The 14,752-nt window shown below is 41.1% G+C and overlaps 2 protein-coding genes and 1 long non-coding RNA gene across 3 annotated transcripts; 1 reads left to right on the plus strand and 2 right to left on the minus strand.

The window, feature by feature from the left end:
- Window positions 1-2,074: 2,074 nt before the first annotated feature.
- On the minus strand, window positions 2,075-3,261 carry LOC127358354 (uncharacterized). The gene is made up of 2 exons (XR_007882420.1): window positions 3,049-3,261; window positions 2,075-2,538 (listed from the first exon to the last, which is right to left on the minus strand). It is a non-coding gene; the product is annotated as an uncharacterized LOC127358354 (long non-coding RNA).
- A 25-nt stretch (window positions 3,262-3,286) lies between these two features.
- On the plus strand, window positions 3,287-5,177 carry ndufs6 (NADH:ubiquinone oxidoreductase subunit S6). Its single transcript, XM_051391366.1, has 4 exons — window positions 3,287-3,591; window positions 3,775-3,828; window positions 4,110-4,232; window positions 5,040-5,177. The coding sequence occupies exons 1-4, from the start codon at window positions 3,448-3,450 to the stop codon at window positions 5,106-5,108; spliced, it is 390 nt and encodes a 129-aa protein (XP_051247326.1). The 5' UTR covers window positions 3,287-3,447; the 3' UTR covers window positions 5,109-5,177.
- A 5,195-nt stretch (window positions 5,178-10,372) lies between these two features.
- irx4b (iroquois homeobox 4b) lies at window positions 10,373-14,345 on the minus strand. Its single transcript, XM_051391363.1, has 6 exons — window positions 13,915-14,345; window positions 13,339-13,527; window positions 12,896-13,008; window positions 12,335-12,491; window positions 11,952-12,105; window positions 10,373-11,840 (listed from the first exon to the last, which is right to left on the minus strand). Exons 1-6 carry the CDS (start codon window positions 13,957-13,959, stop codon window positions 11,257-11,259), a joined length of 1,242 nt encoding a protein of 413 aa, XP_051247323.1. The 5' UTR covers window positions 13,960-14,345; the 3' UTR covers window positions 10,373-11,256.
- Window positions 14,346-14,752: the final 407 nt, after the last annotated feature.

A 14,752-nucleotide genomic window follows, 5' to 3' on the forward strand; every position in this document is an offset into this window, starting at 1 on the left:
TAAAACCCATTCCAATATCACAGATTATTGAACAAAAGCAATCTACATGCATCAAACACCACATTCTTGCTATTAAAAGATAAAAGGTATGTGTAAACATACCTGTGAATTCTTGTGAATTGCCACTGAACACACTCCTCTGCCTGCTGAAGGTGTTGTGCAGAGGGTGGTGAGCGTTGTCCAGTATGGACACCAGTTTGTCCAGGGTCCTTCTTTCTGCCAAACTGCTGTCCATACTGGACAACGCCCACCAGTGGGCACACCCAATCCAGCTCCACTAACAGACTCAAAAACTCTTTCTTCCCCTTGGCCATCAGACTGTACAACAGCTCTTAGTCAAAGCAGGGAGGACAATAGATAATAGACAATGGACAATCTCTACCTTCATCTGCACTCCCTTTGCACTGCTTACTGTTTGCACTGTTTACTGTAGCTTCCGTGTTGTAAGTTAATTTTATTTTATTTTTCATTTTAGTTTAATGTATGTTTAATGTATGTTTAATGTATGTAATGTATGTTTCGTATGCTACTGGATACTTGAATTTCCCTCGGGATAAATAAAGTATCTATCTATCTATCTATCTATCTATCTATCTATCTATCTATCTATCTTGTCCTTTCCATGGACCATACATCAACACTCTCGCCTATGAGATTCAGCTCACCAGCATCACAACAGTGACTCCATTTACACTCAGTTTGGCATTGTGAACATTAGCAGTTGCAAATACATAGTCGCTCACTGATCCACAGATGAGATCACTCATTATCACAGGTTTAACTCTGCCCATATCACTAGCTCACAGGGCTAAGAACAGGATTCTGCACGTGGGGTAAAATCTTTGGAAGTTTCTGGCGTGTGTTTGGCTTATGGCAGGATTCTGTGTGTAAGTTATCAGCTCTGAAGCCACACAAGAGGCTTCTGGGATGTGTTTGTCCATGACCATTCAGTGAAATACTATTGAATATTGTCCAAAATTAGATCAATACCATCCTGCTGTGCTCTCCGGAAGTTAATTATACAGATAATAAGATGAAATAATATAGTATAAGACCCCACATGCAAGTGTGTTGTTACTCCTTCATCCTCCATCAGTAAATATTAACCTTTAGCTCAAACTATTTACATGGGGCTTCAGTCATATGCTCAGTGTTTGTTGCCAAACATCTATCAAACCAGACAGGTTTCCATGCACGGTTTGCATGATACAGTCCGTCACTGTTGTGTACATTGTGCTTTCTCTGTCTTTCAGTAATAATACAATCATACAAAGGTGGCCATAGACACTAGGATGAACAGCTAGTTTCTGACACGGCCTCTTAAGCGTGTAAGCCTGATAACAAGCCTGACAACTTTCAATACAAGCTTTTCTGCTTTCCTCAAACTTTTGTGAGTCAGCTTTGTAAAGATGCTGATAAAGACAGATCTGTAGGAACCACAGGGTGTATAGAACCATTTACAATGGGCAACAGTGGTTGGAAAAAGGGAGTCATGTGTATTATTACATGGCAGGTTAGAGCCTGTATTCATGTAGCATAGACTATGGCTCCCTCTTGTGGAAGAACAATGTAAAGGCATCAGACATAAAAACAGGTGAGATAAAATATTAGATCCAACCATTTCTATCTCATGAACAGGATAAAAACAATTACTTTTATAATAAAGTAACCCAATTTGCAGATGGTTTTTAGCTGTAATCTTAGCTGTTACTTTGTTAAAATTTAAAAATGACGAATAATTAAACTATGCAATGATCTATAGAGAAACAGCTGAATGCATTTTTATATTTCAAGTCAAACTTAATATTTGTGCATACATCTGTATTTTACAGTATATGTTCAAAGCTTTACTGACTAAGCTTTATTTAACAGAAAGGTAATACGATCATTTTGCAAGTTAAACTTGTTTCAAATGAATCGCATGTTAGCCATGCTTAAAATGTGAAATGTTGTGTAAGTTTCAGAAAATGATAGTTAACAGAATGCTCTAATTCAGTTTCTTTTACTATGAAAAAAATATGTATTTCGGGCTATTGCTGTTAAGAGGCAAATGGAAGAGGAGTTTTGCACAAACTTAAGCCAAACAATTTATTAACGCAGCACAGTTCTTCTAAATATTCACCATATCAAAGAAAACTTCTAAATCAACATTTTAGCCCTGCCTCTGCTTGTGTCTCGGATTTGTCTTGCAGAACACAAACAAACGTCCCCTCCGTCGAACAAAGAAACAGTCTTTGCATCGCCTCTTCAAGGCAGACTTGGTTTTCATCCCTGCAGAGGGCTGGACACAGGGAAGATGCTGACACTGTCCCAACAGAGACGGCCCACAGCGAGCAGAAGAGCCAGGCAAGGGCGGCTGGATGGAGCTGATTCTGGCTGATGACAGCAGCAGTGTGCGGGGAGCTGTGGTGAGGGTGCAGAGACATCTGTAAGCACCAGCTGCTGGTGAGGTCAGATTTAACCGGCTCATCTGGGCCACTTGGCAAATCAGGGAGGTAGCCAGGCGCTTCAAGAGGAGGGGCGTCATGGTGGCAAAGGCTGCGAAGGGGGGCAGAGAGAGAGCATTCATATCCAATTACAGGTGCAAAATGTGCACATTGTGCATACTGTACTAAATAAAACTCTACTTTCAGTCAGGGTTTGGTTGATGTCATGTTGTTCTAAGCTTATGTGAAAGAAATGCTTGTTCATCACATTACACAAATCTTTCTCAGACTAACTACTGCATGTAATCATACCCAACATGTTCAATTTAGCAATATAAACATAAGCACCCTAGTAGAGTCACAAGCTATTTTATGAATCATCAAAATGTGCAAACTATTCTACCCCTATATATCCAGATCCCATGGAGCCTAACAGCTAACATGTTTAAAAGCTGCCACAGTGTAACGACTACTGCCCCGTGCCACTGTGGCATAGCAACACGCCAAGGAGACGAGCGTGTCACGGTTGACCTGCTAGCGCCAATACCAGACATAAAAACGGCAGAAGTATTAGTTTCCAACATTACACAGTCGTATCACAAAATTTAAAATGTGAACAAACCCTTTTGAGATTCCGTGAAGGTTTAAAACAGGGGCTATGTCCCTGAATGTAGCGTGTTAATCGCCACAACACGACCGCTATGCTGTTCTTGCCTGGGAGGAGAGGATACAAGTGCTTCCGGTTTCCAATTGACTTTAATGCCCTCAGTTTGGCCTCTCAGGAAGTTTCCCTCTCCGGCTTTGTTCCGTTACCATTAGCAGAGCGTAAGTCCAAAATGTCTCACTCCTTCTTTTTTTTAATAATACATTCCTAAATATATGGACATAACTGGAAAGCCTGTTGGGGGTGATACGAACTATAGCCGTACTTTGAACCTGCGAGGCAAAACTCGGGAAGCCCAATACTCATTACTAGAAGCATTCTCTGCAAGGCAGCTTGGGAAAACAGGTTGTTGTAAACATGGCGGCCGCAGTGGGTAGACTTCTGTCCTTCAGTAAAAATGTTAAGGTGCTTGTTTCACCTCTGAAGCTGTCTGCTGTACCTGCTCACCGTTACAGCCTCGAGGTTTCCAGCACCGGCGAGCCCATCACTCACACCGGCCAGGTACGCTTCAAAATCCCCGTCGAGTCTCTACGTCGTTACGGTATTGCTGGGTGGCTAACATTAGCTTAGCCTTGTGTCAGTGTAGCTTGTAGGTCCATGAACTTGCGCCCATTATCGGACAACCTCTTTTCGTTCCCCTTTTACATTTGAATTCCTTCCATAAAGTTCATGTGTTTCTCTCAGGTGTATGATGAAAATGATCCCAGGAGAGCCAGATTCGTTGGCAGGCAGAAAGAGGTAAGAACTGACAAACAAGCATCATAAAGCTCAGATAGCTAATTTATATGTAATCAGTTACATCTAAGTTTGTTCTTGGAGGTGTAATAATGTAACAATTATGAAGCAATAAGACTCTCAGTGTGCATCACTGGTGTATGGAAATATGTAATTGGTCATTTAATTTATAGTCAACTACCCTGAGAGTGTTCGTGAACACTTTGTGTAGCTAACCTCTCTCCTATATAAACCTCATATTTTACTGAGCCGATAATGACAAAATTCCCATTGTTTGCGTCAAGGTGAATCAGAACTTTGCCATCAAATTGGTGGCAGAGGAGCCGGTGAGTGAGGTTGAGGCCAGAGTGGTGTCCTGTGATGGAGGTGGAGGAGCCCTGGGCCACCCCAAAGTCTTCATCAACCTGGTAAGAGCCTGCAAACACTAATATGATGAAAGTGCTCCATTTATCCATGGACAAAACCCCCAAGTCCAACCAGTGCCTTTATCGGCCCTTCTGTGACCACAGTGGCTGTTTAATCTTCGTTTACCATCAGCCAATAATTTGGTTGCTGTGAAGTGTTTTTCTGGTTTAATGCACATTTAGGTATATTTGAGTTTATTTCACAGGTATATTTGAGATTCAATCAATTCTTTAGATAATCTCAGAGCATTTAGTCAGATTGCAGACTGGAATACAATGAAACGCATAAACACCTGATCCAAGCATTATTATTCACTCAGTGATATTAGAAGACGCCAATGCCAACACTTTTTTTTTATTATGTAATGTTTAAGAAAATGGGGTACTGCAGAAGCCTGAAAATAACCAGGATACTCTTAAAGTGCATGCAAATGTATGATATTTGGACACATGTATTGAATATGTATATGAATGAACCCACTGAGTAAGGTGCTTGTATCTCAAAAGGAGAGTATTAATGTTCTTGCTTTAATAGTCAAGTGGTACATTACTCTGCTCTTTACTGCTTTTTGCACTTCTAGTTAGATACTAAACTGCATTTCATTGTCTCAGTACCTGTACTCTGTGCGATGACAATAAAGTTTAATCTAATCAAAATTTAGAATTATTCGACCATGGATTATGGCCTTACTCCGACAACTTAATCTCTAATGTTTCTTTTGCTGGAATATTCTGCAATCACTGTAACAGATTATGCAAGGGTCCCAAATTACAGCTTCTAACTCTATAATTTTCTGTCACTTTCTCCAGGATAAAGACACAAAAGTGGGCACATGTGGCTACTGTGGATTACAGTTCAAGCAGAAGCATCATCACTGAAACATTTCCTCCGTCTTTGCTTCTCTGTATAATTTGCCATATTGGTTAATAAATTATATCTTGTCTGTCTGTCTGAGTGTGCGTTCTTCTTTATGAAGCCTTCTGAAATCAGTGTTCCAACACATCTGCATAGTACTGTATGCGTCCACAATTAAAAGCATATGTACATATTTGTGTGACAACATGAGTGTTGTTTTTATGAGAGATTTCACGTGCCCACTTGATGGGACCGCTGTGCAGCTGAGTAATTCTGGGATAGTGGGTTTATTATTATGAAATGCTGGATGCAGTTCCCCACTGTGACAGGCAGAGGTCAGCAGTGTTCTGTAGATGTGCTTTGTTGTCCTACACTGTGAGGCTGTTGTGTACAGAAATAAAAGCCAAGTTTAAGACATGATCTTTTATTGCACAAACCAAAGCTATTTGTTTTTAGAGCAGGCAGTAAAAGGGATTATATGTAATAAAGCTTTAATTGTTCTGGACTATAATAAAACCGCTGATGAGCGTTGCACTGCACCTTAGAAATATCATCTGCTCTATTGTTATCTGCACGAGTGAGATTATTTATTTCCTGCATCTTGGAATACATGAATACCTGATGTCTTGTGATTGCAGTACTTTGAACTTGCTTTCATCAATAGGCAGGCCAGATATAGCTCATCCTACTGTTTACTGTAGAGAGAACCTTAGCATTCCTTGTGCATCGGCCCCACACAATCTGCGCTGTAGAGTCTCGCTCTGCCAAGCCTGGAAGACATCAGGAGGGAGCCAGCCTGATAAGACACAGTAGCGCGGAACAATACATGTTTGAAGAAGATCATATATATATTTCATCAGGCTTATTCTCCATAGACCTCTGCATGCCAAATTGGCCTGCGCTTGGCTCAGGCTCCAGACAGCACTAGCCTGTTCTGTCCCCAGTGATGCAGCCAGTGGAACTGCATTTTCCACACCATAGAGCTCAGGTTGGGAAGAGTAGTCAGGCTGATATAATTGGCCCTGGTGACTCCTGGAAGTGAGGCTTATGCTGTAGTTAACCTCATCTATAGTCAGACCACTTTGGATGATTGAAGGGGAGAGAGGTGTATTGTTAAAATGAGGCAGGCGAGCCGGGTCAGTGTCAGAGAGCTGACTGGTTGCTCTTGCGGTTGGTAAGTCTGAGTGGTTCAGAGGTGGTGGTTGGTTGAGTTGGAGGCATTGCCGGGGGCAAAATCTTCAGATGAAACTGAGCATATGAATTGTGCTGAATTAAACAGTGCTGTGTTTTTGTGCTGGATTTAACCGCAGCGTTTAATTATTCACTGCTCTTAAATGCACCGGCCAGAATAATAGAAAATCCTTTAACATCATATATGTCAAGCAACTCCAGATTCTAAAGTTGGATTTGACCAATTTGCAGACAGACTCATTCATGGGTTCCACCTTAAACTGTCAAATCACCTGAGGGATCTATGGCTACATCCAGTTACCCACTTTCTTTCTGCATAATATTGGATAATAATTGCAAATGCAACTCTTAAGCATATTGTGACCTGCTCTGTTGGGTCAGACCATTCAGACAAAAATAAGCTCAAATGAGACTGTAATCATATTGAAAATCTCTTCACTACTGAGCCACACAATAGATAATGGAGTTAAATGCCATTGAATTCCTTAACACAGCACCCCTCCACAACAATCACTCACTCTACACAAAACATCCTCCTCGTCGCCGTAATTGCCCTATTAAAATATTTCTCCTTGAAGATGTGTCATATTACAGACCCCCAGGCTCATTATGGAGCTCCCTGCAGCCAATTATCTGAACCTCCATGTCTGGAAGCCACTGTGACCAAAAAGAGCTCATAGGCAGATCTGGGAGCAGCCCGTCCTCCTCAAATCCATACTTACTGTACGAGAGGCAACACAGAAAACTGACCTTTGGTCGTTGTCTCGGGGCGACTCCACTCAGCTCCACTTTAGAGTCAGGTGACAGAGCTTCTGACCTTTACCATGGAAATAATGACTTGTTCTTGTGCCAGGAGCTCAGAGGGTTACCGCAGGGAGCGAGACACCTCTGGCGACATGTGACAGTTTTTGGAGGAGAGAGTTTGCACTCAGCACTTTGATAGCCCCGGAAACCAAAGTGTGTGTGACAAGACGCAAGAGACTTAGAACTGTGTGTATATGTATGCCAGGGTGCGTGTGTGGCTGTGTGTGTGGCTGTGTGTGTGTGTGTGTGTGTTCGTGTGTGTGTTCGTGTGTGTGTATTTGAGTAAGCGGCAGAGACACAGACAGTGTTGAAAGGAAATAGGTGTCAGACGGAGGGTGCAGAGGCAAGTAATTTGAAGTTGTCAATACTTCCTGTGCAGACATTACATCTGAAATCTTAAAGAGTAGAAGTGATTCGGAAAAGAGGGCCACAAAGTACAGATTGACTGATTTGAGCAATTAATTTAAGCAAAACATTCATGGGTTACTTTTTTGAGTTCTGAGTGGAAAAAAAGTCCCTTGCCTATCAAATTTGTGTCAATTTTCCCATAAGACATAAAAGGCCAAATAACTGCTGGTGATGTGAGCCAGACAAGTAAACAGCAACTCTAACATTCCCCGACCTGTACAGCAACACACTGAGGCTTAATCACATTATATGGCCCAGGGAGCAGGCCTTCGTGTCAGACTGGCTGTTGAGTGGCTCACTTGTGTGTCAAGAGCAGACAGAGGTGAGGTGAGACGAGTGGAGGGATAGCGGGAGGGAGGGAGGCAAGACGAGAGGGGGATGGGGGGTTTGGAGGACGGGGAACAGGATTTGGGTTTAAGGAAGGAAACGAGGATGAAGAGAAGATGGCTGGAGGAGTAAGGAGGGAAAAAGTGTGAGAGGTCAGTGGAGGAAGATGGATAGATGGTTAAAAGGGATGGAGGGCAACCTTCACAAGAGGAAATATAAATTAACTAGTCAAAAATCTGTCATAGTCCTGGTTTTGACAGTGTTTTGCAACATAATTGTGCTTCACTAATTATAAAGTTCACACCACCATTTTAACATTTTCTTTAAAAGGAATTATTTGGAAGACCTTGTAGTGTGATTTAATAATTTAACAGTAAAAAATAGATTTTTTTGAAGTTTAGGTTGACTGTACTTGCATCAAAAAATATCCATTTTAAAATGTTAGTGTTTTGTCAATTACTAATAAATAAATTACATTTTCTGCAAACACAGTGAAATAATCACTCCATATGAAGAACATAGACAGAATTTGGGGATTCTCTCAAAGTGACTATAATGAATATTTTTATAATAGCAATGGATAAAATGATCATGTGTAATATGTGACTTTGCTCATAAGGATGAACCCACAGAGAATTATCACTCGTGTCTGTAATTCCCCTCAGCTACACAGAGATCTGTAGCGTCTTTCATCTCATTGTTTTGGATTTTTGGGCTGCAGCAGGTAGCAATTCTTTTCCAGAACTGATCAGAAGGACTAAACAGCAGATAGACACAGGTAACTGACTAGCTGGTGAACATAGTGGAGTGGCTATAGAGCCAGATATTTTTCTCAGGAATTGGTGGAGACCAAAAACAGAGCAAAAAGGAGAGGGAATATTGGACTTAGCATCTATCGGGTATAGAAACTTGCCTCCAAATGGTTCAAATAAATGCTATTGTTGCTCCACGTCTGCTGGATGTGTAAACAGGCAACTGCTAACGAGTTCACCATATCGTCTTAAAAGGTGATAATATGTTAGTGTTCGCTTATTTCCGCTGCCCACATGTGGCCCGAAAAAAAAGAGCTTTTAAAGTTTTAAAGATCAGGTTAAGTCTACTCTGAAATGTAAAACAAAACAAATAATTTTGGTGGATTATTGATGAAATAAAAACTTAAACTGAATGAAATAACTACATGATCATATTACAGATTGGTGTGATTCTCTAAAAACAAATGCCATTATTTTGAAAAAAAACGAAAAGGGTAGAACACTGGATTCAAGAAAATTCTTAATTTACACTGAAAACATGTGAACATGAACCTTATTTTAACTTTTTGTATCAAAGTTAGATCAGATTTCATGCTTAACACTACATTGCAGTGTGTATATGTACTTTTGCAGTTTTCCCCGTGCTCTGCACCCAAGAGACAAGACATGTTTCAAACAGCTAAGGGTGAGAACAAGCATAACCTTATATCTCTTAACCCTACTCAGCACTGGGTCAACCTCTTATCTGACTGCCAGTATCCTTCATGACACCACCACCTCTTCTTTTGAAGTCAAATCCACCTCAAGATTTTTTTTTAAACGAAACAAAAATTGTATCATTTCTAGTGCATTAAACTTAGATAGAAAAAAAGGAAAAATTTGAGCTAAAATATAAAAAATATATTTGCAGCCAACCACAATGAGATCCTGTCGGACAGCGAGTGCAAGAAAGAAAACTTTACAGAAATAAGAAGTCAGATGTCATTATTTATCATCTGAAATCTAACTTATTTATGAGGCAGAAACAGAATGAAATTCTCGGTTGAATTCATCCTGAATTATTTAATCTGAAATGGTTAATTCCATACAAAGCCCAGGCAGATCCCTCCTCTGTTCTGATAAATACTTTATCACTATTCCTAAATCGAAAAACAGGAGGAAGAGAAAGACGGGTGAAAAAAATAACTTCGCACTGTTTCTTGTTGTGCTTTGTTTTAGAAAGTGTTGCTTTAAATGTTTTCAGTGATACATTTGTGAAATTTTCTTTAATAATTGAAGTTGATGGAAATGTATTTTTCATAAAACAATTTAGGCCTAATGATGCCAGCCTTACTTCTCTGTCATTGATGTTACTTATTCTTGGTTGTATGAAAAAGTCACCGAAGTGGATAAAGATGTGACACTTACTTAAAATTACTTAAGAGGTTTTATGAAGCATTTTGTGCGTGGTGGATTTTCTTGCAGTCCCAGGTTGACAAAGTCAAAAGCCGCCTAATGAAAAGGGACGCATCGCTGATTGCAGCTATATCCGGAGCCGAGGTGGAAGTGGCATCGATTTAACAATTTAGCAGCACCCTCCTCTGTGTGTTTCCATTAGTCACGGCTGAATACCACCCACTTCCCCCCTTTCACTCCCTCAAAACACACGCACACACACACAAACACTAACACACACACACATATCCAAAGCTGCGGAGGTATATTCCACTATTCCTCAACAGAATTTACATCATCTAAACTGATACCAGTGGTTGCAGCACAGTGGACAGCTAATATGAGGGCACACTCAGAGAACTTTGCCATGCTACGGAATACACCTTTTATTTTTGTGACTCAGTGCATGTGCAGGCTATAGTGCAAGTGTACAATATTGTATATTTTTCATATGTGTGAACCGTACAACCTTGCTGCAGAAACATGTGTGGTGACAGTTGTTTGCTCCAAGACATTTGACTATTAATGGGGCCCATATGTGTTTAGTTGGAAGAGGGTTAGGGCCTATCCAAATACCAAAATAGGATCATAAATTGTTAATTGACCATTCGCTAAACCCCTACCCCAAATAACAGTTGTTTAGCAATCGTAACTGGGCTCAGTTTCTATTAGAGTTTTGGCTAATGTTATGTCCTGCTCTTTAATGGATGTGGGGAAGTTTACACTCCAGCAAACCAAGCCAAAGTTACCTGAGATAGCATTACATTTTCCAGATACATTGGTTAGTCTTCTACGGGGATCATCAACTTATGGATATGCTGACTTTTTGCCTAGGCCATGAAGCTTTAGCCTCAGTCTTAAAAGTCTGTGAAGTATGTAGCCAACAAGCATATTTAAGACCCCTTTGTTACAAGGTTCAGGTTTTATAATGAACTCATTCAGATAACATTAGCTTAATTTGCTGGCTACATAGAGCTAATAAACTCTGCCACCAAAGTTTTCATTTCAGATGGCAAAATTAACTTGTTGTTACAAGTTAGGAAAAAGAAACCTACTTTTGTCTGCCTCTGTCTAGAATCCCATTTTTTCAAAAATGTATTGGTAAATGTGCCAGCATTATCACTGTAAACTGCATATGTGCCAGAATGGAAAGCTTAGTGGGGCTTAGCGAGTGGTCAATTGGTCACAACAACAAAATATAGAGTTTTAACTCCAACAGTCTTTGAAATATTCCGTCGATGGTGTGTAGGTTGGACTACAAAGATGACGTAGGCCTAACAAGTTCAAAGGATTGTCCAGATGTTCTGCTGTCTATCACGGCATCATTTAAGCCTTTCCACACCTCAGCTGGTTTGGGCTGTTGGAAAGGAGGACCGTGGAAAACTCCATCCACCCATTCTCTGAGCGTAGCGACTGGTGATTCCTGTTGCCTGTCTGCCTTGGTTAGCGCCATATTTGATGGATACCCAGGAGAGGAGGACCCAGTTGACGACAGCATACAGGGAGGGTATTCTGGCTGCAAGCTGGCATCCAAAGATACAGCAGTGTGAGCAATGGACCAAATTTTCGGCTTGTTATCTCTGCTTCGGAGGTCTGGATTAGGATAGAAGGTGTTGTTTTGCTGTTGGACTGGTGAAAGTTTGGGGCAGTCTGGGGACAATCTCTCTTTTCCGTGCAGTGGGTCTGGGTTGTGTGTGAGATGCCCATGTGGGAGGTCTGTGTTTGGGTTTGCGTCATTGTCCTCGGAAAGAAACTGTGGCTTCGGTTCACAGTCAGAACCATCTGACTCCAGAAGGTCGAAGTCCTCAAGGTCACTCTGCAGGTCTGCACACTGTTGGTCTGCAATAATGAATGATATGGATAACACTAAGTCTGTGCACGCTAATCAAACTTTGGGCAAACCTTGAAACATGCAAAATTTGCTGACAGATTGATTTAGGTCCTGCTCACCAGGAAGGTCTTTGTCATTTTTAAGTGGCTTCTCAGCTTCATCACTGTCATCATCACAACCTCGGTCATCAGAGCTTTTACAAGCCCGTGGCGACCACGTCACCTTGTTCTCCTTCTTCAGCCTTCTGCGTGCATTTGCAAACCAAGTAGACACCTGAGGGAGGGAAGGAATGAACAGGTGAAGACAATATACATGAGTGAAGAGAAGACAAGGGAAGGAAGAGGCAAAACATTGAATAGAAGAAAGGTAGGGAGGGAAAAGGGTAAGAGAAAATGTGAAATAAGTAAAGCAAATAATTGAACGCTGCCGGAAACTGATTGAAGGAAAACTAAACTTGCCACCCCGAGTGCCCTTAAATCTGTAATATTTTGCTAAAATCTACCTGGGTAAGCGTCATCCTGGTAATGATAGCAAGCATTATCTTCTCTCCCTTTGTGGGGTAGGGGTTCTTCTGGTGTTCCTGCAGCCAAGCCTTTAGTGTGCTGGTGGTCTCTCGGGTGGCATTTTTACGACGGGAAGCGCCGTCAGAGCAGGAGTACCTGAGCCAAATGGTGAGAATGGAAATTATATTTAGCTACGCCATACCAAAAATAAGACATTTGCCATATAGAAAGGCCTCTCTCAACTATTGACTTTAAATCACATATTAATGATGTCTTATGAGACGGACAATAAAGTACAATAAAAGAACATATAACACTGTACCAGTTCACTGGACACTGAATCCCAGTAAAGATATAATAGTTAGTGTGTAATATGTAATGCTGCCAAGACAGTAAAGAATATGAGGTCACTAAGAAGTTGCTAGAAACACTAAAAATATTTTTCATCAGGGAGTTAGCAGGCCGAAGTGGAGGATGTCTGATGTACAGTTTTGAAGTGACAGCATACAGTTTAATTTAAGAAAAATAAAAGCACTATCAATATGCAGACTTTGACTTACCCATATCTGTCATAGGGATACTGTCCAAATGTATATTCATAGGGATAGTAGGCAGGAGTCTGAGATGTCCCCACATGCACAGATGCAGCTCCGTCTTTGGGATCTAGTGGCCCCTGGAAATATTTGCAAATAACTGATGTAAGTACATGCTTAATCAGAATCATTAAAATATTCCAACATATTTTCAAAGGAATGAACTCTGATACTAAAGAGTGACTTAAATCGTCTGTGTTTACTTTCTTATTAAATGAATATAATATCCCTTTATCACTCTAGAAAATGTGCATCTTCACAATAACAACAATAACAGGGTCACTATTTATTTTTCAACCTTTCTTCCCTCGCATGTCTACCAAAATTAGTGGCAATGTGCGCAGTTACGCATTTTTAAATAAAGGTAAAATGTCAATAATAACAAACTATAAGTGAAATGTGAAACTTACTCTCGTATAGAGGGCGGTGGCGTCGCTGGTGCAGGTGTTATAGTAACCTTGGCTCTTTGGATAAGGGCCGCTGTACACTCCAATGCCGGTGCCAGAGGTGAGCTGGTGGCTCGGGGAGCGCAGCACCGGGTGTGACGGAGGAGTTCCCGGCTCCAGACAACCGGCCAGAGAGCTGGAGGTCATCAAAAACTTTGGCACGAAAATTGCAGAATTAATCTTATTTGTCCCATTATATCATCAGTGAGAAATATTTTGAAAGGTATTTTTTACACTACCGAGAAAAAGTTGAAAAAGGTATTAAGATGTTTACACTGCAAAAAAGTCTGCATTACAAGTCTAGCTTTTCAAGTCCCGTGTTCTTTCGTATTTCTTTTATTCTTGTGATCTGGGTTCTGATTTCAGATATTTTTAGAAGAAAAGTTGGAAATGCCATGAGAATAAACACTGGCGTGCTATTGATGTTCTGAAGATAACAAGTTACATGTTCGTGGATATTTTGACAGTGTAGCATTCTATAATTTATCATTTATAATAACTTTAAGGACAAAAAGAATACGCTAGAAACACTGACTGTACCTGCGGTGTGGTGGAGTAGGAGTATCCCAGCGGAGAGTAAGCCATGGCTCAAATGAGATCAAAGAGACAGAAGCAGGAGCGCAGATCCGGGGCGACATCCAACAGCATCCGTGCCAAGGGTAGACTTTTGCCTCTGACACTAGTTCAGAGCTAGTTTGCCAGTCAACTTTTCCGTTTTTAAAATGTTGATATCATCTACCACCTTATCCAAATGAGCTCATGCAGACAATTACGCACCACTTTCATTTTACGCATCACGATTAACACCCTTAAAAGTAACTTCTTGCAGTTCCGTCTCATCCACCCAGCTGCTGCAGCTTCTTCAGTACCACTGCTATCTTACAATCCAAAGCGAGTGTGTGTGTGTGTGTGTGTGTGTGTCTGTTTGATCAAACCATGCATCTCCCTGTGATGCGCTCTTTGGTTTTAAGGCGCGTCTCTCTGACGTCAGCCCGGACTCTGTGTGTGTAGCCCGGTGTTCATATCAAGATGAAGAAACTCACCTAATTAATTCCCTCCCAGTTTTCTATCAGCTCTTATCCATGAGAACAGCTCCACGCACGCGCAAGTGCAACCCCCCCCAACAGTCCCCAGGCATAATGAGAAAGTGATCAATTCTCCTTTCCAAATAAACACACACCCACACAAACACACTCCTACACACACACAGTGCTATGGCCAGAGGGGGGATCAGGAACGTGATGCCTTGACACCACATTGACACGAGATGATTGATGACTACAACCTGATATTAGCATAATCGTTTTGCCCTGTAGTTTAGATAACTTGTCACCGCGGAGAAATCTCCCTGTCATCCACATATTCATGAGTGGGGAAA

Source organism: Dicentrarchus labrax, unplaced genomic scaffold, assembly GCF_905237075.1.
Source record: "Dicentrarchus labrax unplaced genomic scaffold, dlabrax2021, whole genome shotgun sequence".
NCBI classification, from domain to species: domain Eukaryota; kingdom Metazoa; phylum Chordata; class Actinopteri; family Moronidae; genus Dicentrarchus; species Dicentrarchus labrax.

Excerpts from the sequence above, each read along its gene's own strand:
- ndufs6 (XM_051391366.1), top strand. The coding sequence starts at position 3,448 with ATGGCGGCCGCAGTGGGTAGACTTCTGTCCTTCAGTAAAAATGTTAAG. Across the intron at positions 3,592-3,774 it reads CCATCACTCACACCGGCCAG|GTGTATGATGAAAATGATCC; the intron begins GTACGCTTCAAA and ends TGTTTCTCTCAG. Across the intron at positions 4,233-5,039 it reads CCAAAGTCTTCATCAACCTG|GATAAAGACACAAAAGTGGG; the intron begins GTAAGAGCCTGC and ends CACTTTCTCCAG.
- irx4b (XM_051391363.1), bottom strand. The coding sequence starts at position 13,959 with ATGGCTTACTCTCCGCTGGGATACTCCTACTCCACCACACCGCAG. Across the intron at positions 13,528-13,914 it reads CCTACTCCACCACACCGCAG|TTTTTGATGACCTCCAGCTC; the intron begins GTACAGTCAGTG and ends TTCGTGCCAAAG. Across the intron at positions 13,009-13,338 it reads CCACCGCCCTCTATACGAGA|GGGCCACTAGATCCCAAAGA; the intron begins GTAAGTTTCACA and ends AAATATTTCCAG.